The 25169-nt window shown below is 38.2% G+C and overlaps 1 protein-coding gene across 1 annotated transcript in view; it reads left to right on the top strand.

Annotated features, from left to right (window-relative positions):
- Positions 1–25169, top strand: part of ARHGEF38 (Rho guanine nucleotide exchange factor 38) — a 139303-nt gene that overhangs the window by 113317 nt on the left and 817 nt on the right. The window contains exons 8-13 of the mRNA XM_065907088.1: positions 5158–5262; positions 7427–7549; positions 11301–11612; positions 14901–15044; positions 15872–16070; positions 16215–16474. Coding sequence (XP_065763160.1) covers positions 5158–5262; positions 7427–7549; positions 11301–11612; positions 14901–15044; positions 15872–16070; positions 16215–16474 — 1143 coding nt within the window. The remainder of the gene's footprint in view (positions 1–5157; positions 5263–7426; positions 7550–11300; positions 11613–14900; positions 15045–15871; positions 16071–16214; positions 16475–25169) is intronic.

Below are 25169 nucleotides of genomic sequence, written 5' to 3'. Positions count from 1 at the left end.
ATGGGATTTTACAGACAAGAGTACTAGAGTAGATTGCCATTTCCTTCTCCAGGGGATCTATTCCGACCCAGGGATCGAACCTGGGTCTCCCGCATTGCAGGCAGACTCTTCACCGTCTGAGCCACCAGGGAATCCCAATTAGCCCATAATCTCACCCAAGGCAATGCCCTCCTTTCATCACTGTCTCCTTTCTGCTTTCTAAAATCTCATTTATTTTGGCACCCTTGGTGTTCATCTTATATTTATTTCACCTATAGTGTTTAGAGGCTTATCTTAGTGTGATTTTCCCTACCTATTATCCCTTTCCTCTTCCCCTACCCCCAGGAGACATTATATTCCTGGGTAACTCTTTGGTGTCATCCTGAACACTTTCATCTCAATCCCTAATAAATTAATTAATGGATTAGCAAAGCCTCTCAAACTTTAATGTGCATAAGAATGACCTGAGGAACTTGCCAAAAGAGAGATTCCTGGGTTCCCCCTGGTTCAAACGTGCAACCTCAAAGTTTGTATTTTTACAAAGACTCCAGATACTTTTAAGCTAATTGATCTGGAAATTGAAAATCACAAGAGAGAAAGGTCAAGGCCCAGAAGTGGTAATGCAGTGGGCCTCTAACCAAAAGCACGCAGAACAGTTCTTAGGATACTAGATAGTACTTCCCGCCCACCCCTCCTTTCCTGTGCCTGATTTCATTCTTCATTATGTTAGCATCTCTAACAAAATTTTTACTTTAAACTAGAGGCAACTGGTTCAGCTCTGATTCTTCTTATCTGCCTCACTGGTTGGCTGCTGTGGTCTTTTTTCTTTTCATTAAGTCTTTGCAGCTTTCAGACCACTAAGCTAGAAGTGGCCTCCTCTCTTCTGAATGCCTGACACACTTACTCAGGGTATCCCAGCCTTGGCACTGTTAGTATTGGCAGGCGTCAGCAGAGAAATTAAGAGCAAAGCTTCTGAAGTCATTCAGACCTGGGTTTGAACCTCACTTCTACCACTTAATAAATACTTGTCTTTCGGTCATAAATTCAGTGTAATCATCTGTAAATTATAGTAGGGGATTATAGTAGGACCTAATGCAGGAAGTGGTTGTGAGGATTCAATTGTTGGGGGAGTGTGTAATTTCCTCGGTTCAGTCTTGCCACAGCAAAGATTTGACATAGCAGACCAGTGTTACAGCTCAGTTACAGCTCAGAGTTTTCTTTGGCAAACAAAGGATAGTACACCCTCAAGGCATGCGGGCAGGCTGAACCCAAAGGAGAGGTGTCTATCCCTTTTGGCTTCCCCTTTTTATATGTTTGTCTACTCCGCCCTTTTAGCCTGCCCTGTTTGTTTCACTTGAGGTTTCTTTTGTTCCATTTTTGCAGGATTTTTTCCTCTCTTTGTCTTTTAGTCACTGCCATTTAGGACTCCTTTTTCCTATTCTAACTACCTAACACAATGAAATGATTCGTATTCTAAAAAGTACTTAACATAATGTGTAAGCATTCAATATATTGGCTATCATCATCACTATCTTATTTTGCATATAAAATACTATTATTTACCTTTTAACAAGCAGACTTCTTACTCCCTTGCGGGTAAAACTTCTTTATGCATAATGTATTAATCATATCTTATACTTCCTGTATTTTATGATGTTTTGCCATCTTAAAAAAGCTTGCAGGCCAAAGAAAACACCTCTGGTAGGGCTAACCCACTCTTACAGAGAGCAAAGAACTCAGCTGGAACTGCTTCTTTCATTTGCAGACCAACCAATCCTGGGTCTAGAGCCACAACCACCTCCTTATCTAAAGCTCACAGATGAAGCCCATATTCCTCTGCCCTAGATCATTCCAAGGCCAGGTACCAGGCAATCAGAACCAATTCTATAGCCCAAAGCCTGCTGGAATTATTCCAACTGGCTTGTCCTAAAGCTTACCCTGCCCCAGCTCTTTCTCTGTGGTTTCTCACAAAAACTCCAATAAAGACTCTAGCATTAATTTTTTCCTTGCTCCTTTCTGTCAAATGACCCAACCTCAGTGATTCCTCTGTGATCCTGCATGACATAAAGTGACCTCTTCTCTAGGACCTGTGAGTATAATCAACCTCCAAGCTTCATTCTCTTTTCCTCCTGTGGCCGCACTGCCCATTTTCTACCATATCCAATACAGATATTCTTACAACACATGGCTTATATCATCCTTGTACTTACTTCTTGCTTTTCTTCCGTTGCATAGAGGAGATAATTCCAGGCCTCCCTCCCTCCTCAATGTGGAACTATAACATGGGATGCTTGGGAAAATCCAGATGTTTCCACTAAAGACAATAGTAACAAAATTGAATTGGGAATTCATTTGAAGAAGAGACTGTAGCCTCCATGAGCATGTGTAAATGTAATATAAACAATTCTCCCCTACTCTTTAAGATATTGCTTCTGACCCAAGACAATACTATTGAGGAACAATATTCAGGTCTTAATAATGGACAGGCTCCTGTAGAAGCTGTTCCAGTCTTTAATGCATTTGCCATCAACTTTTGATATTTTCCAGTTGCGAACTGAAAGTGAATTGTAGTTAAAGTAGCCTGAAGGGAAATTAATTAGATTTTTTTCCCATTAATCTTTTGAGAGGATGTCCTGTCAGCAATGAAGCATTTCACTGTTAATCAGAAAATCAGCTGCATATGCTGGACTGTAGAAAAGATATATCTCAAATCAGTCAATTTTGCACTCGTCAGCAGCTCAAGTGAAATATTTGGTGGAGTTAGGGTATAAAACTGTTACCCGAGAGGAAGATTCTATTCCATTCATCACACATATATTGAACTCCTTTGTACTCAACACTGTTAGAGATTGCAAATGCAAAGAAGTTCTAAATTCAGACAGTTTGGGTTGGAATCCTATTCATATTAACAGGGGTAAAGTTTCTTTAAGTTCTTAAATTAGGTGATAGAGAGATTCCAAAACATAGCAGCTTAAGTCAGATAGTCAGTTGTTTCTCTCTGATAAACGTCCAGATTGGCTGTGCTGCACAAGATCCTCCAGGATCCCAGTTCCCAGTTTTGTGCTGTGCTGTTTCCTGACATATTGTCTTCATCTGCCTCATTAAAGCTGGCTCACTGCCATGTCTTCAGTCAAAGTCCCAAGGACGATGCTGTAAGCCAAGATTCAGAAATGAAATGTATCACTTCCGCTCACATCCTATTTGCCCAGAATTGCCTTGTAACCCAGTTACCAGGGCAGAACCAGCTGCAAGGGAGTCTGGGAAGGGCTGTCTCTACCAGGGCAGCTGTGTGTCCATCTTAAACGAAAAGTGCGGGTTCTATTGGTAGAAGGTCGACATGGGAAATGTTCAAAATGTCTGCCACACCTCCTGGAACTTCTGTTTCTTTATCTCTAAAATGGGGGTTAGCATAGTATCTACTTCATAGGGTTGTGTAAGACTTAAAGGAGAAAACGGAAGACAGGTTTTAGTACAAGTGAAAACACATTTGAAAGTGAAGTGAAAGTGTCATTCACTCAATCATGTTTGACTCTTTCCAATCCCACGGACCATAGCCCACCAGACTCCACAGTCCATGGAGTCTCCATGCAAGAATACCAGAATAGGTTGCCATTTCCTTCTCCAACCCAGGGATTGAACCCAGGTCTCCCACACTGTAGGAAGACTCTTAACTGTCTGAAAACACAGTTAGTGTTTAGTAAATGTTACAAATTGTTATTATTAAGAAAAAATACGTCCTCTCCAATGCTTGCAATCCATCAATGGAGAGAATTGCTTAAATCATTAACTAGTGAGAGCACATAGGATGGCGCAATTAATTTTCTGGAGTGGAAAGAACAGGAATTAGAGGAAGGAGTTGTAGTAGGGGCGGCAGTTGAGCAAGTCCTTAAAAAAAATAAACAGGACTTTGCAGAGAAGAAAAGAGACAGCAGCATATTCCAGCAAAATAGCACAGCATGAGAGGGCTTAGAAATAGGGAAGTGGAACCGGGCAATATTTTTCATGTCATGATCCTTGAAACTCTTATTTTAGCATCATCTGGGATCCAGTCAGGATGCACAGACTACAGTAGTTGGTCCTTGAAAACTACATTTCAAAGAAATTTGCCCAAGCATATGCTTCAAACTGGCTCAGAGCATAAAGCTCCTAGGGCAGAGGGTGATGAATTTTGTGTAGATTACAAAGAATGAGGCTGCCTATTTGATGAAAATCTTTGCAGATAAACAATATTAAAGGACTTAAAAATATTAGAATAAAATGTCATCATTTTCTACACATTCAGTTCTAAGGTCAACCACCTAAACTAATGGATGTAAGAACTGAGAACACCTTCAGTTATTAGCCAGTACCAAACTGATTATACATACCATATTCCATAAAACAGGTGTTTGTTCACACAGATTTTGCCGGTACAAAGCTGGTTCTGATCTTTTTTTGTATAATCTTGAATGTCAAGAAATATTTCTCGTCATTAACAGAAATGTCTTCTTAGAAATTGCCACAAGCACATAAAAAGCATATTTTTCTGACTCCTAACAGGTATACATGTAAGATACCAATGACAACAAAAAACTGAACACATGTGATCACAATGGTAACTCTGCAGAGCTTTACTACCGGAACTGTTTTTGTTAAGATTATTCATCATCTTTCAAATTTGAGCTGATAATGAATTATCATATTTCTTTAGCCAAGACCTGAAGAATATTTTCTGAGTAACCACTGGGAAATAAATTGGGATGAATCTTATCAACAAAATGATAAATTCTACTCAACAGATCAAATTTTTATTTTCATTTTTCATTTTTCATTTTATTAGTTATTTTATAGACCTGTAGGTTACCTGCATTTGTAAATGCAGTGTAATTTAAGAGAACACATATAATGCATGCCATTAAAAACTCCAGAGGGAAGTTTCGCACCCCACAGCTACTGTGACTAGGTGAAGCAATGTGAAAAGCACCCCACAGCTTTGCTGCACTAATTGAACATTAGTTGTGTCATGAGCTGGATGAAGAAAGGACTGTGTTAAGACAGTCAGCATAGTATGAGAAGTTTTCACCTAAACAAGGAGTTTTTTTTGGTAACATGCTGGGCCAACACGGTTCGTGGTTTTCTTTAAAAAATATGCCAGATTCCTTTGAATTATAAAAATGAATAATTTCATCTATACTTTAGGTGAAAGACAATACCTTTAACAGAGAAGAAAAGCTATTTCGATCTTTAGAAAAGACTGTGAGGCACTGTGTGAAGAACATTTCATTCTGTCTTCAACACGTACAGGTGGGTGAGACACCACTGTTTTTTTCAATGTTTCTCTACAAGAAGGTCTTGATGCCTCTGGTTTTAATAAGGAGTAGATGTGACTGTTCATTCATTTATATGATGACACCTATTGTACCAAATTTGGGAGACTCCAAGGTGCTGGTGAAGGAAGCTAATACAAAGACTTGGGTTCTGCTCTCTGTTCCCTTCCTCTTCCATCCTTCCCCTAATCTAAGTCATCACACAGTGGGACAAGCATGGTTCACATGCTTGCCACATGGGACTGGACCATTAGCATAGTTTCTTTATAATATGTTAAATGGCAGACAAGGTAGAAACGTTATTTGTTTGGTTATACCAACATATGTCTTTCCTGGCCCTAAAACACAAATTTGCAAATTCAAGATTAGGACTGAGAGAAAAAAGAAAACCAAAAGAGGGGAAAAAGTAAAACTAGAGAAATTAAAAAGTGAAAAGTGCATAATATAAAGGCCATAAGTTTAGTTCAGCTCAGTCTCTCTGTCGTGTCTGACTCTGCAACCCCATGGACTGCAACACACCAGGCCTCCTTGTTAATCGTCAACTCCTGGAACCTGCCCAAACCCACGTCCATCAAGCCGGTGATGCCATCCAGCCATCTCATCCTCTGTTGTCCCCTTCTCCTCCTGCCTTCAATCATTCCCAACATCAGGGTCTTTTCTAATGAGCCAGTTCTTCTCATCAGGCGGCCAGAGTATTAGAGCTTTAGCATCAGTCCTTCTAATGAATATTCAGGGTTGATTTCCTTTAGGATTGACTGGTTTGATCTCCTTGCTGTCCAAGAGACTCTCAAGAGTCTTCTCCAACACCACAGTTCAAAAGCATCAATTCTTTGACTCTCAGCTTTCTTTATAGTCCAGCTCTCACGTCCATTTGTGACCACTGGAAAAACCACAGCTTTGACTAGACGGACCTTTGTCGGCAAAGTAATGTCTCTGCTTTTTAATGTGCTGTCTAGGTTGGTCATAGCTTTTCTTTCAAGGAGCAAGTGTCTTTTAATTTCATGGCTGTAGTCACCATCTTCAGTGATTTTGGAGCCCAAGAAAAGAAAGTCTGTCACTGACTGTTTCCATTGTTTCCCCATCTATTTGCCATGAAGTGATGGGACCAGATGCCATGATCATAAAAACCACAAAAACCCACATGTGCATCTCAAAGTTAGCTGTAGGCTACTTCCCAGTCAACCCCAAAATGGAAATATGATCACACAATTTTAAGACAAACCAAATGCCTCTATTTATTTTATAACTGGTAATTTGTAACTCTCCCTTTACAGTTCTGATCCTTCTCCAGGGGATCTTTCCCACCCAGGGATCAAACTCACATCTCTTGCCTTGGCAGGCAGATTCTTTACCACTGAGCCACTTAGGAAGTCCTAGTTCATAAATGGTCACTTCCTATTTTCTAGTTTTTCTCTTGGATATGTTTTGGAAGATGTCTGCATGCTTTAAAAGATGATCACACCAACAGACGATTAAGCTTACAGGCATAGTGATTTGGAGACAAGGTTCTATGTGACATAACCAACAGCCACATTCTTTTTATTATTATTGTTATTGACTGATGCAAAAACCTGATTTTGCAGTCAGATTTGCTAATCTCTTCCTAAAGCCCTGACTTCTATGAAAGGAAAATCAAACCATAGTTACAACACCCAGAGGGCAGTGGAAACCCTGTCCCTGATACACTTTTCAAGGAGTCAGTGCCTCCTGGGAACATCTACAGAAAAGTCTTATATTTCCACTAACTGATTCAACAAAAGTGTGATCATCTTCTCTTAAGGAGAAGATTAAATTCATCATGGAAAATGATGACATAAATCAAATAGGAGTGATTTTTAAAATAAGAGATCTGTAAGAACTGAATGATGAAAAATGGCCAACGAGGGAATTTAAGATGGACTCTACTTAATAAAAAAGCGTGTTGTAGCAATGGAGCAATATGAGAAAGCGACAAGGGGAAAAGTAAGGATATAGGTCATTACAAGTAACCTGACTGTGCAAAGTGTTTACAGAATTTTTCCTTCCCTTTGTCTTTTTCTCTCAGTGGTAACAGTTATGTTGATGAAGTGCACATTTGGGATGCACTTCCTGTGCTGACTTCAGAACTTTGCACTTTTGGTAACTTTGCTCTTGGCTTCCAGGATGCCATGCCTTTAGCTCTGCAGAGCATGATGGAGCTCCAGGAGATTTCACACAACAAAGATGAGGAGGAGAGTGGCTATTCAGAGTCTCCAAGTAATGCCCCAAACCCCTCTGAAGACTTTGTAAGTTATTTATATTCACAGATGAATGCAAATGGAAATAGTAGGGTGAGAAGAAAAGCTGGTTTTCATTTACTTTTTTGGAACTAAAAATAAAACGTGCACTAAAGCAAATACTAATGTCAAAATTAGTAGATTTAAACAGGAGGTTTTTTATCATTAAATATTTTGAAGTGGATTTGTGAGGCTTTTATCATAATCAAAATTTAAGAGGGCTCCAGACTGTATTTGTAGGATATCTAGTGTCTGTGCAGCTTTTAAAATCAACATTTAGTTTAAGTCTGCATATGGTATATTAGGGATTTATTAAGTTAGAAAGCTATGATTTTCTTACAGGAGTCTCTGGAAATGCCTAGAGTTTTTACAGAAGGAGTGAAGATAGTCTGTGAGGATGACTTTTATTAACATACTATACACTGGAAAGTAAGAGAGTGATAGTTGCTCAGCTGTATCCAACTCTTTATGACCCCATGGACTATAAGCTTTCACCCTTCTCTGTCCATGGAATTCTCCAGACCAGAATACTGGAGTGGGTAACTGTTCCCTTCTCCAGGGGATCTTCCCAACCCAGGGATCCAACACAGGTCTCCCACACTGCAGGCAGATTCTTTACCATCTGGGCTACCAGAGAAGCCCAAGAATACTGGAGTGGGTAGCCTATTCCTTCTCCAGCAGATCTTCCCGACCAGGAATCAACCAGGCATCTCCTGCATTGTAGGAGGATTCTTTACCAGCTGAGTTACCAGTGAAGCCAAGTAAGGCCTTTCTATTCAGAAAGGGCTTTTATTCAAGAGTCATATATCTTCTGTTCTGTGGTAAAATATTTGTTTCCTAAGAATTATATAAAGTATACAGAATTATAAAGCAAAAATTGGGAATCATTAAAAACATGTTTGAGGCAAGAAAGTATTTGAGCAGCAAACTAGTCTGAGATTTATTTATTTTAATTTAGTATCTTGGGCTAGATAGGTATTATTATTTCATAGTAATATTTCAAGTATTATATAAAAGATATAATAGACTCCTCCATCATTCTGAAGGTCCCTGAAAATGACATTTTTTTGTATTGGTATTATTGGCATTTGGGGTCAGATGAATCTTCATTGAGTGGCCCTTGTATTGAAGGATATTTAGTTTTCCTACCAGGCTCTGAACCCCAGTAAATGTCTGCTATCTCATATTTTCAAATCCTGGGAAGTGATACAACACCCACTCCAGTAGAAAAACACCCAGAAGCATCTAGCTTTCCTAGCACTGGGTAATGGAAAGTCATGATTACATCTGAAACTAACATGGTAGATTAGATGGATGGGAGGGAGGGAGGGGATGGGAGAGGGAAGGAGAAAGGAGAGTTTTTATAACATGTTAAATGGAAAAAATATGCCTAGTTCTTTATATGTTTTCTGAGCTTAATTACAGTGAGCACATTTTAGAAATGTCCTCATGTGTTTGCTCTCTGGTTTAATTCCGACTCATTAAGGTGATAAATATTTATTGAACACCCTGTAAGACCATAGTATATAGCTTCCCCATCATCAAGCATGCTCCAGAACCTGACAGAATGAAGAGATAAGGTGTCCTTCCCTACCTTGTATAAAACCACAGGATGATAAATTAGGCTAAATTAGAAAGCTCAATATAGAAGTACCTTTGTATGAATAAAGTGTATTGAACTCTTTTTAAAAAATCAAATATTAAGCACTCAAATCTATCTAAAAAAAATAAGGCAGCACAATTGTTTTTATCTAACCATGAGAGATGTCTATCTACACATTTTGTATAGCACAAAATAGTAGAATAAAATCTGATTCTTATTTGTTCCAATCATAATTCCTATGTACAGATGAACTGGTTCGTGTCTGTGGGTCACAGAACATATATATTGCAACTATATTCTAATATTGTAATTAGTGGAGAAGGAAATGACAACCCACTCCAGTATTCTTGCCTGGAAAATTCCATGGACAGAGGGGCCTGGCAGGCTATAGTCCATGGGGTCACAGAGTCGCACATGGCTGAGTGACTGAGCATTGTAATTAGATTATTCATTCAACTATGTCACAAACACAGTAATTCATCCCAGAACAGTAAACAGATTCTTTGCTTAGTTGACAGACTCATTAAATAATCTGCAGGTGTACATTGATTATTTTATAAGCTAGATATCAAATTTAATCTGTGCTGGCTATTGCTGGCACCAATATGAGATTGGTTTCCCTCCTCTTCTCCAGTTCCCATGAGTTCAGACCAAGTCACCAGAGGTCATGAGTGTGTGCTAGGTCATTCAGGCACGTCGACTCTTTGTGACCCTACGGACTGTAACCCGCCAGGCTCCTCTGTCCATGGGATTCTCCAGGCAAGAATCCTGGAGTGGGTTGCCATGTCCTTCTCCAGGGGATCTTCCCAACCCAGGGATCTAGCCCAAGTCTCCTGCACTGGCAGGCAGGTTCTTTACCACTTGCACCACCTGGGAAGCCCTACCAGGGATCATGCAAGTTATTTAATACAAACTGCTACTCAGATGTTGATTCCCTAGAACATCTTTCAGGGTACAAAAGAGAAATCCTTTTTCCAAATTGCTATGGCCTAATCATGACACCCAAGCACATATGATAAAGGGAAAAGCTGGGTAGTTAGCAAACATAGGAGACTTCAGAACAGAGGGGAGGCAAGAGGAAACAAAAGAAATTAAATCTAGACTGCTCAGGTGCTGGCATGGAGCTAGACAGTGATTCGGTGTTCATTTTCAATGACTCAGACCTACAAATATAACAATTTAGGACACAGGATCAGCATCAGCTTAATCCTGCAAGGTATTTAAAGAGGAAACAATAACTATCTGGCCATTTCTGTAACAGGAACAAAATACCTGTAATAAGGGGCTACTCTCTGTATAGAGGATACAATTGCAGTACCAAAATTAACAGGCAGGGTAGACAGGGAGGGGGGGTGCAGGTGTGGGAGGAACAGGACACAAGCTCTCCTAAGACCAGCTGTCCTCCTTTCATTGCTGGCAAAGGAAGCGAATGGTACGTGCATTGTTAATATTACAGGTTTGGTAGTCCAAGGTGGAGATTACCTGCAACCCCATATTCGGGAAGAGCTCCACTTGGCTCTGAGATTAGAAAGAAGGGGAAGGGGAAAGTGTGGAGGGAGACGACCCCACTGAAAAGTCAGTAGCTGTGGAGAGAAGGGTGGAGCGTAGTTTGAGTGTGCAGGTTTCAGCTTTTGTATTCTTCTTCCTGTTCACTCTTCAGTTTCAAGGTTAGAGTCTAGAGTTGCTATTTTAGGTCCTTGCACAGGTTTAGCTAGACAACACCACACACACACACACACACACACACACACACACACAGAGGTTTAGCTAGACAACACCACACACACACACACACACAGAGGTTTAGCTAGACAACACCACACACACACACACACACACACACACACACACACCATGATCCCTTGCTCTTCGAACACACACACACACACACACACACCCATGATCCCTTGCTCTTCGAACACACACACACACACACACACACACACACACACCCATGATCCCTTGCTCTTCAAACACACACACACACACACACACACACACACACACACACACACACACACACACCCATGATCCCTTGCTCTTCGAACTCGGCTAGGTACTTTCCTGCCTTCCTTTGCAAGGAGGCAGTAAGCTATTGATAACAGCTCCTGGCCGGGTGTCCCTCCCCGTGACGGCGTCGTTTTGCTCTTTCGGCAGGCAGCTCATTTACAGAAGCTCGTCCTGACGCCCCTGTCGGTCCTGCTGTCCCTGTTCCCCGGGCCTCAGAAGCTAATCCAGAAACGCTATGACAAACTGCTGGACTATAACAGCTACTTGCAGCGGGCGGCGGCGGACGAGTCAGACTTGGCCAAGAGGGAGTATGAGGCGCTCAACGCCCAGCTGGTGGAGGAGCTCCAGGTGTTCAACGTGGCCGCGCGCAGGGTCCTCCTGAACTGTCTGTGCAGCTTCGCCACGCGGCTCGGGGACCTGATGGCCGCGGCCCAGCGGGCTCACAGCGCCGCGGGGCCGGTAAGCGCCGCGCCGGGCTCTGCCGGAAACCACGCCGCGCCAAGCAGCCTGCTCACAGCGGGCTGGGGTGTGCGTGTGTGCGCACGTGTGTGTGCGCGTGTGTGCGCACGTGTGTGCACTTGTGTGGTGTCCGTTTCAACTGAAGCCAGGCAGAGTGTTCTGCTCCTTGTCCCCCTTCCTCACAGGAAGCTAAAAGCAAGTTTCCTGCCGCCGGTTTACTGTCACTTACACACCGGAGATCTGGGAGATTCCTTTTCACACACCAAACATCTTTCAGCTTGGCTCCCTGCGTTGGCGGAGCCAATGTAGCTCCATCTGCCTGATGCGATCTTGAAGCTTACCAATTTATATTTTGTATTATCTTCCTATTCAACAGTTTCTAAATGTTAACCATGACTAAGACATGAGTCCAAAACTAAGGCCATCTCAGTATAGCTTCTGTTTTTTTCTGAGGAATAGAAGCCTGATGTGTGTGTGTGTGTGTGTGTGTGTGTGTGTGTGTGTGTGTGTGTGTGTGTGAGAGAGAGAGAGAGAGAGAGAGAGAGAGATGTGCATATCTATAAAACAGGGCTTCTTGGTGGCTCAGCAGTAAAGAAGCCACCTGCAATGCAGATGTGGGTTCCACCCCTGGGTCAGGAAGATCTCCTGGAGGAGGAAAATGGCGATCAATCCACTCCCATATTCTTGCTGGGAAAATCCCATGGTCAGAGGACCCTGGCAGGTTACAGTCCATGGGATCACAAAGCCTCAGACACGACCGAAGTGACTGAGCGTGCATGCATATATAAAACATAGATATATTAATACATAAAATATATACCTAAAACTATATATCATAACTTTCCATTAGGGTATAACTTTATAATCATTTTCTGGAGAAGAAGAAAGATATTTACAGCCTACTATCAACTTAAAAAAAAAAAAGATTAGCTTTGTTGCCTGGGCTTTCAAGTGTATTACTTATCTTTCAGCTGGTTAGATGTTTAATGAACACTTGGAAAAAAATATATTGTATAATTAACTTTTAACTTATCCTCTGAATTAGGTTAAGTTGAATAAATAGGTGCTACATTTACTTGGCTCAAGAGAAAAAGCTATATAAAAATGTATAAGCAGTCTCACACCCATTCTGACTCCAAACCACCTCATCTCCTGGTCTCACCCCCACTGATATTAGTTTATTTTTATTGTGCCGTTAAAAGTATAGTAAATGCAAATATGTATTTTCTTTCTTACACAAACTAGCAAACTATAGTCCCCTTCTGCAACTTGCGTTTAACACCCATGTCAGTACATAGCCTCATCATTGCTTTCACATGTCTACTGCATAGTTGTACAATATTTTTTGGTAACAACTTTATTGAGATATAATTCACATACTATACACTCCACCTATTTAAAATGTACAATTCAATGATTTTTGTAGATTCACAAGAATCGTGCAGCCATCACCACAATTTTAGAAAATGGGCATCACCCCCAAAAGAAACTGTGCCATTAGCAGTGACTCCTCTTTTCCCCTGGCCTCCTTGGTCCCAGACACCCTCAGATCTCCTTTCTGTCTCAACAGACATGCTTATTCTGGACATCTGCTATAAAGAGAATTTTACAACATGCGGTTCTTTGTGACTGGCTTCTTTCACTTAGTATCGTGTTTTCAAGTTTTGTCCATGTTGCAATGTGTTTTACAACTTAATTCTTTTTATTGCCAAATATTACATTCTATGGTATATCACATTTTATTTATCCATTCATCAGTTGGTGAACATTTTAGTTATTTCTACTTTTTGGCTATCATGAATAATAATGCTATGAGCATTCAAGTTCTTAATGGATAATATGTTTCCACTTCTCTTGGGTGCATAACCTAGGAGTGGAATTTCTGGATCATAAGCTAACTCTATGTTAACATTTTGAAGAACTGCCAGTCTGTTTTCTGAAGTGGTTGCACTATTTTACATTCTCAATAGTAATGACTGAGGGTTCCAATTTCCTCAATCTGTCTTTATTTTTCATTATGGCTGTCTTAGTGGATATGAGGTGATAACTCATTGTGATTTTGATTTGCTTTTCTCTGATCAGCCCCCTATTTTAACTTTTTAATTCCCTCCTTCCTATTTTTAAACTTTTAAAATTGAAGTGTAGCTTATAAGATTATATGCAGTAAAATGCATCTATCTGAAGTGTATATCTCAATGAATGTTTGCACATATATGCATCTGAGTTGCCACCACCCAGATCAAGATATAAGCCTTTTGTGGTTCCCTGTTAGGGAACTATAATTTCCAGATTACAGTCCTCCAAAGGTAACCACTCTTCTGACTTATATTACCACAGACTGTTTGGCCTGGTTTGTATTTTAGATAAATGAAATCACACAGCATGTATTCTTGTGTATATTAATCTGTCCCTATTGATAGATATTTGGGCTATTTCTAATCTTTTTCTATTACAAATAGTGCCAGAGTGATTTTATATGTGAGCAAATGTGTTAATATCTTTAGGAGAGGTTTCTGAGTGTCCACTAGTGTGTGGAGCAATCCGATTGCAACTTCATTTGGGAACTCCTGGTGATAGCCATCAGTAGGTCTTTCCTCTTGGGCTGTTCAGAATCTTCGGAGATGTCCTTTCAAGTTTTCTGTCTAAAGGGTAATGGTTGGCTGTGAAGCCTGGTTGGCAGGGTCTCTGGATCCGGTCTATATCCACTCACTTAATGACCCTCTTTCTAACTCGGGTCCCCACTGTCATTTGTGCCTAGTGTCCCAGTCTAGAGACTCTCCATTTTACTATTTGCAGAGAAGAAAATTTCCATCTTCTGCTAAAGTATGGAAGTCACTAAGATTCACTGAGATGGAGAAAGAATCTTGGGATCTAACTGCTTCAAAACAGTTCCAGTTGTTTATATCTGCATAACAGTTTATACCAAACATGGTGGTGTGAAACAACCAATGGTCACTTATTACTGTCTCTCATAGTTCTGGGGTTCACTGGGGTCAGGTACTGACTCTCAATGTCTCAGTCAGATAACTGGGGCTGAAGTGTTACAAATATTTTCTCAGGCCATTGTCTAAGGTTGGTGGTTGGATGATGATAGAAGACTCAAGCAGTGGGAGATTGGAATAGCTGGGGTTGCATAGACACCCCACTCCTTCCAGCCCACCCCCACTGGATCGTTCAGCATGATCTTTTAATATGGTGGACCCAGTACAATTGGACTTCTTCTATAGTGACTAGAGTCTCCCTAGAGTGAGTGTCCAAAGAGAAATGTCGTATCATTTCTACCTTTAGGTACCACGGTTGGCTTCAAGCATCTCTGAAATTCAGAATCGAGTACTAGAAGAGGTTCAAAACCTGAATTTTGTAAAGGATAACAATGCTACCTTTATTGAGAGGAAACTTAGTTTTGAAAAGAAGAAGCCTGTGCAAACTCTGGTGAGTTTGGTAGCATTCAGCAACAATGATGACTATCACTTCTTTTCCTTGTTCAAAGCATAGTATGTTGTTTTTCATATCACTTATTTCATTCTAATATCTTATAATTACCTACTTATTACACATAGAATTTCTCATTTATTTCTACCCTCTGCACTGTGAACTCCATAAGGTCACAGGTTTTTATCTGTTTTGTATAAGATGTAGACAGAACAAGTGCCTAAATGTGCTTGACGCAGGTAGGCACTGTATAAATACCTGGTAGGTGAACGAACAGAATTTTATAGTGCAAAATCATTACAGTTTAAACCTTACATTTTTCTAGATAAGGAATCCTATTCTGCAGGGATGAAGTGGCTTTCTCAATATCACTTCGTAGTAGAGCTGGGACAGGGGCCAAGACTCTTGACTCCTACCTAATTTACTGATATTATTTCCCAGAAAAATACATGCACATATATAATTTAATTAATTAAATATTATTTATCAAGTGCTTAATACATAAGTGCCTACAGCATGGCAAAAAATTTAAAAATGTTCAACAATCAGTAGGATTAGAACCTCTACCTTTTTATTCTCAACCAAATTTTCTTTCTTCTCTACAACACTGCCCTCATGTGCTAACTAGAGAATTTTTCACTGCATAACTCAGCTAAACACTTTCTCACAATAATAGTCTGATCATGCCTCAACATTGAAATAATCCCAAATTAATGTAGGGCTTCAACATTAAAAAAAAATCTCCAGAGAAGAAATACTTACCAGTATTTATTTGAGAGGATTTTATTATACATCTGTCTGAATAAAAATCTCTCCTAACTTTCCAGCCAGAAGTGCCACGCCAGACGGACACTCACCGCTCCAAACTTCTATCCACATACAGCACAGAGGAGCTCTACCAAGCTAAGCGCAAGTGCAATGCTACACAAGAAAATGACATCAACCTTCTGGAAGGGGAGTTGGTGGCAGTGATGGAACAGAGGGATCCACTGGGGAGTACCAGCAGGTGGCTTGTTGACACAGGAAGTGAGTTTTTTGCATACGATGCAAAGAACTTCCACCTCTCTACTACTTGAGATCTTCCCAAGGTCTTCTCTGTGCTTCTCCAAGTGCAACTGTTTGGAAAGAGTATATAAATAACGTTGTTTCTTCTTTTTATTTCCTACCCAGTTATAAAAGGATATGTGTATTCCTCCTTCCTAAAACCCTACAATCCAGCAAGAGTGCAGAAGGTGGATGGTGAGAACAGGTTCTGCGATGATGACTTTGATAACATCAGCCTCTTTGTGTCTTCACGGCCAGTCAGGGACAGTGTCACAGGCACCCCAGAAGGTAGCATAAGTGGTAGCAGCTCATCTCTTAGTGGAACATGTGGGAAGTCTGAAACAAGTGGTACTGACGTTGACAGTTTTCAAGAGGCAGATGAACAGGTAAGAGTTTGAACCTTGATGTGAAGATGCTTGGCTGTTCAAACCATGAAATATGTTCTCTCTTACTGTGAGACTCTGGAAGTGTCAGCTTCCACTTTATGTACCTTTTTCAAGGGATTTAATTCTCTGAGCCTGTTTCCTCAAATGAGGAAAAGACAGTAATTCCTACTTGGCCAAGTTGGTGCAAGGATTAGAGATAATGTGTAAGTGAGCTACCTAGGAACAAACCAGTTGTTTTTAATGTCTAGCATAACGCCACCACATAATGACATATACTATATACTGACACGTTTAAAAGCTACCATTCCCCCATTTAACCAGTGCAAAGGCTATTGGCATAATCCTTTCCCAAAATGGTAAGTTAACTTCTATATAGGGTTCCTTATGCTACCTCAGAAAGTTTCAGTATATTTGTTAATCCCCAGTAGTGGCCAATTAACTGGTTCCTTTTTTTAAACTTGCTTTTTTTCTTTAGTGGCTTTTCTATTAATTAATTTCTTTAAAAAATAAGGTTAATACATGTTAATTGTGAAAAGTTAAAATAGTAGAAAGATACATGTAAATTAAAAGTAAAGATCTTTATTCTCCCCTCAGTCCTACTTTGCAGAGATAATATGCTGGTATATCTTTTCAAATACTGTATTTATATGAGTAGATTTATACTTATATGAGTGGGAACATATATGTTGTACATAATTTTTTTCACTTAACAATATATCTCAGACACAATCATACTTAAATATCTACCTTCTTCCTTAACAAATTCTGCATAGTACTTCATTATTCAGATATATCCCAGTTTATGTAACTATTATCATAACAATAGACATTCAGATTATTTTGAGGGTTTTAAAAGTTTCAAACAATATTTCAGGCAAGATCCTTATTCGTCTATTTTTAAACTTGAATATGTATATCTGTAAGGCAAGTTCCTAAAAATATTGGAGCATCAAAGGAGATATATATTTAAAGTCTTGATAGACAGTGCCATACTGCTCTTCAAAAATATTTTATCTATTCAATTTGTTTCATCAACAATACACTGAATGCTGTCCAATTCATGTCTGAAACTTTAAAAATGGTTTTATTGAGTTCTTACTTACATACCATAAAATTTATGCAATTTAAGTATACAATTTACTGACTTTTAGTATACTAACAGTTACCTGAATCCAACTTTAGAATGTTTCCTTCACCCTAAAAGATTGTTTGCACTCATTTGTAGCCCTTCCTCTTTCCCACTTTTAGCCCCAAGAAATCTTTAACCTACTTTTTTCCTCCATAGATTTGCCTTCTTTGTATTTTTTGTATTAATGAAATCATACAGTATGTGGTGTTTTACAGACAGCTTCTTTCACTTAGCATAATGTTTTATGAGATTCACCCATGTTGTAGTATGGATATATAGTTTGTTGTTTTTTATTGCCTAATAGTATTTTATTCTTCGAATACAGCTTATTTTGTTTATCCATTCACCAAATGATGGACATGTGGGATAACTTCTATTATGAATAATGCTGCTATGAGCATTTTTGTGCAAGTCTTTGTGTGAATTTCATTTTTCTTGAGTAGAATTGCTTATTGGTACCATTACATTTTTAGAAAACTGCCAAGCTGTTTTTCAAAGTGATTGCACCATTTTATGTATCCAACAACAATCTATAAGGATTGCGATTTGCAGTTGCTTCATATTCTTGCCTTATTGCCTTTTTTTTTTTGTCACAGCCATCTTAATGGAAGTGGTATCTCATTGTAGTTTTGATTTACATTTCCCTAATGACTAATGCTGTTGAATATCTTTCATGTTCTTATTGGCTATTCCTGGTTTGTGTTTCTTTTTTTTTTTTTTTAATGAAATGTCTTTTTGGGTATTTGCCCATTTAAAAAATTGGGTTCACTTCTGTTCTTATTATCCAGTTTTAAGAATTCTTTATATATTCTGGATACAGTTCTTTATCAGATATGAAATTTGTAAGTACTTTCTCCCAGCCATGGCTGATTCCTGTGTGTTTTTACCACTTTCCTGTCTTGAAGTTTCAAAACCCTGTTTTTCACTTATTCATTCTCTTAGCTTATTCAGAGTTTTTGTAAGACAATATAATGTTATAATACCAACTGATTAATGATTTTTTATCAGTGAAATCCATATACTTGATTAAGTGTCCTGGCTGACTTTGCCTTATCTCAATAACCTGGAAGGACAGACATTGGAGGATGAAATTTGTGAAGACACCCTAAAGTTGGTTTGATGTTAAGTTCTAGTTTTTACTTGGCTTTACAGGAACTTTTAGATTAAGTGCCTCACTTAGGCTCAGCATGGATTTTGTAGTTTAAAACTGCATCTAGAGCCTACTAGCTGCTGCTACTGCAGAGTAATTAATTGCTTTGAGTTATCCTATCAATATGTATCATGGGAATTAGGCCCATTAGTAGTTTCCATTACTGAGGGGAAAAATAAGAATTTTCTTTCGCTCAAAACAAAGTATATTAATGATATCTTTCCAAAGTGCTGTTTGTTCTCGTTTTCCTTTTGAGTTTCAAACCAATTCAAAATAGACTATGGTATCATGGACATAAACACAAATATTATCACTGGTACAACTGAATTAGAAAAGGCAGCTTGGATCTGTGAACACATAGGATCCCCTGTACCCTTCCTTTGACTTGAAATAACCCAACTCAAATTTCAGATTTCTTCCATTAAATAATAATGGGATGGTCTGTATTAGTTTTCTATGCTGCATAACAAATGATCACAAACTAAGTAGCTTAAAACAACATAAATTTGTTATCTCATCATTTTCTTGGTCAGAAGTCCAGACCACAGCTTAGCTGGGTGCTTTGCTTGGAATCTCATAGTGCTGCAAGTCTAGACGTTTGCTTGACTGTGCTCCTTTTCGAAATTCAAGGTTCTCTTCCAAGCTCGTGGTGATGGCAGAATTTAGTTCCTTGTTCCAGTAAGACCAAGGCTTCCATTTTCTTGCTGGCACAATCTTTGGTACTTCTCAAAGACCAAGTTTAATAATGGCTAAAATTCAGTTTTAGAGGGAAATAATGTCTGAGAATCAGTGCTCTTTTCTTTTTCCATGTGAATACTACTGAGAACATAATTTTTGACTTCTGAAAAGTTAGTTGTTTTGTACTAATTCTAGATGCACTATCTGATCCCCCCTCTTTACGTTTTTCAACTGCTTATGATAATAATGCTATATGTCTAGCATGTAATCATTTAAAAAGAACTTCAAAAGTTAGAAGACTGTAACATAATATATCTAACTAGTCCTTAAAATGATGTTTTAAGAGCTATTTATTGACATGAGAAGATTTTAAGATATATCTTGAAGTGAAAAAGCATGTTGCAAAAATTATGTGTACTATAATTACATGCCTAACACCACTTTAGGTAGGTAGGTAGAACAAAAAGGATAAGGAAGAAAGGATAAACGAAAAACAAGGTAGTCACAGAAATTGGGTAAACTTTTTTGTGCTTACCTTTATTTAAAACTGTTTTTTCTTTTACAAAAATTACTTGCTTGAAAACAATTCATAGTTGTTAACTAAAGAACATGAAGGCTTACTTTTGTGGGTGAGAGAGCATTTTTCATGCAATATCACTATCTTGGCTTCCTGTAATACAGTAAATGCTGGTTTTGCAGATTTTTAGTTTTGGAAAGGAAAATTAAAATATATTATGATTTTAGTTGCTGCTAATTAGAGAACGGGGTGAAATCAGTAAAATGAGATTCAGTGAAGGTAGGTAATGTGGCTCACTAAGGGAGGAATAATTAAATGCACAATTATAGAATAAGGAAATGCTGAATTGACAGTGGCACCGCAAGGAAAGAGCCGGTGGTTGTAAACAGTAAGTAATAAATTGGGTATGAGTCAATAATACAATAATACAGGGTGTTATTAAAAAAAGGAAATGTGGAGAACTGGATTGTAGTCACAGAATATTGTACATAAAATGAACCAGAGCTTTACATATTGCAAAGAAGTAATTAATAAAATATATTTCACTGAATGCCAAGGAAAGGATCAGATGATTATGGCTTAAATTTCCAAAACTGTAATAAATGTGTCTGGACCAAAACATAGTAACATTGAAAGTTGAAGGATATGGCTTAGAACAATGAAAACATTTTTTAAAAAGAGAGAAAACCTTTAGCTCTTAAATCCATAAAAAACTGAAAATTTCTAACTTGTAGTCTAGTGTTATCAACTACTGTCTCTTTAAAAGCAGATTTACTTCCATTTTGAATATTTGTCTTATGTTAAATGGAGACACAAACATATCTAAAAACTGAAAAATTCTCATCCTAAGGTAATTTAGGACTATGATCATCTAAAGTATTCAAAGTGCATAATTTTGTAATTTAAATTTAAAATTTTATGAGTGTTTATATTGAATGTTTAAAATATAAGCTTTGCTAGGTAGATTTCATAGTCCCCTTGAGAGTATATGTGCCAAATTGAGTGACCACCACAAATATTTAGGAATCATATATTAGTAGGTAATCTGACTTGATAAAAAATCTATAGCTGCACTGATAAAGTATGTATATTATGTACGCATGCATGCATGCCCAATTGCTTCAGTTGTGTCCGACTCTGTGCAACTCTATGGACTACAGCCTGCCAGACTTCTCTGTCCATGGGATTCTCCAGGCAAAGATACTGGGGTGAGTTACCATGCCCTCCTCCAGGGGATCTTCCCAACCCAGGGATCGAACTCATTTCTCTTATATCTACCTGCATTGGGAGGCAGTTTCTTAACCACTAGTGCAACCTAGGAAGCCCCATAATATGTATAAAAATTGCAAAAGATGGCTAGCAACTACTAATGTGGGCTCTTAAAGATTATTTCAGAAGCTGTATTATGATACATCATATTCCTGAAAGCTTTTGCAAACCAAATCTTCCACTCTGTTCTTATGGATATATTCAATGCCTTCAGTTTCTAAACAACAAAAACAGCAGCAGCAGTATATTAGAGAGTCCAGTCCCTTTCTGCAAGAATACACTCTGCACACCCTTGCTAGAAAAAAGAGTTTGGTTCCTAAAGTGCTATGAGAAATGAATGAAGCATACGATTTGGAGTTGGAAGATACAGTCCAAGTAGTACCAACTAGCTTTATGATTAAGAGCATGTTACTTCTCCAAGTTTCATCTCACAGGGTTGTGAAGGATACAGCACATTAGACATGTAAACTGTTGTGAGAGCTATAAAAGGTGGTCATTATTGCTGCCATCTCTCATCTGAGATGGGACTACCACACCACCTTACCTGCCTCCTGAGAAATCTGTATGCAGGCCAAGAAGCAACAGAACTGGACATGCAGCAAACAGACTGGTTCCAAATCAGGAAAGGAGTACATCAAGACTGTATATTGTCACCCTGCTTATTTAACTTATATGCAGAGTACCATCATGTGAAATGCTGGGCTGGATGAAGCATAAGCTGGAATCAAGATTGCCAGGAGAAATATCAATAACCTCAGATATGCAGATGACACCACCCTTATGGCAGAAAGCAAAGAAGAACTAAAGAGCCTTTTGATGAAAGTGAGAGGAAAGTGAAAAAGTTGGCTTAAAGCTCAACATTCAGAAAACTAAGATCATGGCATCTGGTCCCATCACTTCATGGCAAATAGATGGGGAAACAATGTAAACATTGAGACTATTTTGGGGGGCTCCAAAATCACTGCAGATGGTGACTGCAGCATGAAATTAAAAGACGCTTGCTCCTTGGAAGAAAAGCTATGACCAACTGAGACAGCATATTAAAAAGCAGAGACATTACTTTACCAACAAAGGTTCATCTAGTCAAAGCTATGGTTTTTCCAGTAGTCATGTATGGATGTGAGAGTTGGACTATAAAGAAAGCTGAGTGCTGAAGAATTGATGCTTTTGAACTGTGGTGTTGGAGAAGACTCTTGAGAGTCCCTTGGACTGCAAGGAGATCCAATCAGTCAATCCTAAAGGAAATCAGTCCTAAATATTCATTGGAAGGACTGATGCTGAAGTTGAAACTCCAATACTTTGGGCACCTGATGGGAAGAACCAAATCATTGGAAAAGACCCTGATGCTGGGAAAGATTGAAGGCGGGAGGAGAAGGGAATGACAGGATGAGATGGTTGGATGGCATTACTGACGCGATGGACATGAGTTTGAGTAGGCTCTGGGAGTTAGTAACGGACAGTGAAGCCTGGTGTGCTGCAGTCCATGGGGTCACGAAGAGCTGGACACAACCGAGTGACTGAACTGAACTGAACTGAATGTTACCATTCCATTGCTCAAGAATTTATGGCATCTCCCTTTTGGTTTTCTCTACTTCTTTAAATTGCAAAGTGATACATACCCACCAATCTGTCTTGTATGTATCTTGTTATGACTCAAGATGATCTCGTATGTTCTTGTATGATATCCAAGCCTTTCAGCCTTACTTTCAAAACAAACCAACATATATTTGAATTCCTACTATATATCATTGATGTGGTCAATGGAGAAAAGTTAAAATGTGGCTCCTCTCCCTGAGGTGGAGCTCATGCTAGAGCTGTTGAAATGATACATGTCAGTGGTATCAGAATACCATCAAAAGCTAAATAGTTCAAGTTCTAAAGAACAGCTCATGCTGTATCTGTACCAGTGAACCTTGAACAACTCTGGGGTGAGGGAGCTGACCCCTGGGCAGCTGAAAATCCACAAAAAATTTTGATTCACCCCAAACCTAACTCCTAATAATCTACTTTGACTAGAAGCCTTAATGATTATATAAACACTTGATTAACATATATTTTATATGTTTATGTATTATATATATACATATAATAAAGCCAGAAAAAGTATTAAGAAAATCATAAGGAAAACAATACATTTAAAATACTTTACTGTATTTACCAGTACTGTAAGTTTGTTTACAAAATGAATCATTTCTTAATACATCAACATTATATGATATAAAGCAAATGTAATTTTATTTGCATTACTAATGTTAGATATTAGAAATGAAAAAATTTTATAAAAAAGAAAATCATATTTATTTACAGGTATAACGATTCATGCATGAAAACAAAGCAGCACTCGGATTGTTTTATGGTAGCCTAGTATAATCAGTATGATTGCTCCACAGTAGCCTAACCTATTCACTAATGACTAAATCATAAAATTTTTTTGGCATACAGTATCACAGTCATAGTCATAGTATTGGGTGGACCAAAAAGTTTGTTCAGGGAAAAACCCAAACAAACCCAAACAAATTTTTTGGTCCACCGATACAAATTAGAAATGTTACACTTTTTAAAAAAATCACTTACCTGTGATGGTAGGCTAATATGCAGTCTCTTCAGTTATGACAGGCATACTGACGGTAATATAATTCTTTGAAAGCAAAGTTTCAAAGAGTAGAAAACTAACATTATTTAGTTAAATATCACTCATCTTATGCTTTAGTAATTTAGTATTTTATGCATTCTGACATCTTGTTTTTTATTTTTTCAATATTTCTTAACTATGTGGTTTATCTGTGAGTTTTTTCAAATAGTCACAAATCTCCCCATTTTTTTCCAATATATTTACTGAAAAAAAGTGTGTAAGTGGATCCAGTCAGTTGGGTATTGCCCAAGGATTAACTGTAGTCTGCGCTCAACAATCCAGTTTCCTGCTCAATGAATTTATCTTATTTCCTTTTTATCCTGACCCTCAATTTTGAGAAAGCTAATCTGCTTGCCTTTCCCATGTACTGTTTCCATGTATTCATCTCTGTACCTTTGAATAGGAAATATCTACCCTCTTTATTAACTTTGTGACCTATAAAAGGTTACTTCTTCCAAAACCCAGCTCACAAATTAGCTTATATATATATGTCTGTATATCTATCACGTGCATTTGCATGGTGTTTGTTTTGCTTTGTTGTTTTTGCATGTACCCCCATTTTTTCAGCATTTTTTTCCCCAGTGGGGTTATCAGTGCTCTGACAATATAGTATCTGGCAACTAATAGATACATAGTAAATTTTAATTAAATAAATGAATGAATAAATATTGTTAGCTGACTGCTTAATTTTATAATATAACTAAACATTTTTATTAACAGTCTTAGTGGAAGAGGGACTAAACACTTAGAGGCTTCTTATGCATCTAACAATTATGAAGTTTTCTTTTAAGGTTAAAGAAAAATGCTGGTCACTCAAATAATTTAAAATTATAAATTTAATACACTGTCATTATAAAAGTATAAAATGAGAAAACAAAAACAAATAAGAAAACTTTAGTAATACTTCTAAATCTTGGAAATCTTTATGTTTGTCTACAATTTTAGGTTCTACTTCTAATAATTACACTATTCAAAGAAAATCATCTAACAGTATTAGACTTATATTGTACATCTGGTTTCTTTTTGACTGAGTATTTTATCATAAGCATCTTCCTGTGTTGTCTCAGAAAACAGTATTTTTATGACTACAAATTTCCTTAGTGTACGCGTCTAAAATTTAACTATTGTTTACTGAACCTTTATATTGTTATTCCCCCTCCCTCCCACTTTTCACCTTATAAGTATGTGGGTATTACATTAACATTATTATGCAATAATCTCTTCCAGTGTTTCTATTTCTGTAGAAGAGACTCTTTGAGCTATTACTGAATCAAAAAAAGTTAACATTAAAAAGATTTAATAAAAAGTGCCAAATTGCCT

This window comes from Muntiacus reevesi, chromosome 16 (genome assembly GCF_963930625.1).
Source record: "Muntiacus reevesi chromosome 16, mMunRee1.1, whole genome shotgun sequence".
NCBI classification, from domain to species: domain Eukaryota; kingdom Metazoa; phylum Chordata; class Mammalia; order Artiodactyla; family Cervidae; genus Muntiacus; species Muntiacus reevesi.
The sequence above is the reverse complement of the archived record's forward strand: the minus strand, read 5'-3'. Positions and strand labels throughout refer to the sequence as shown.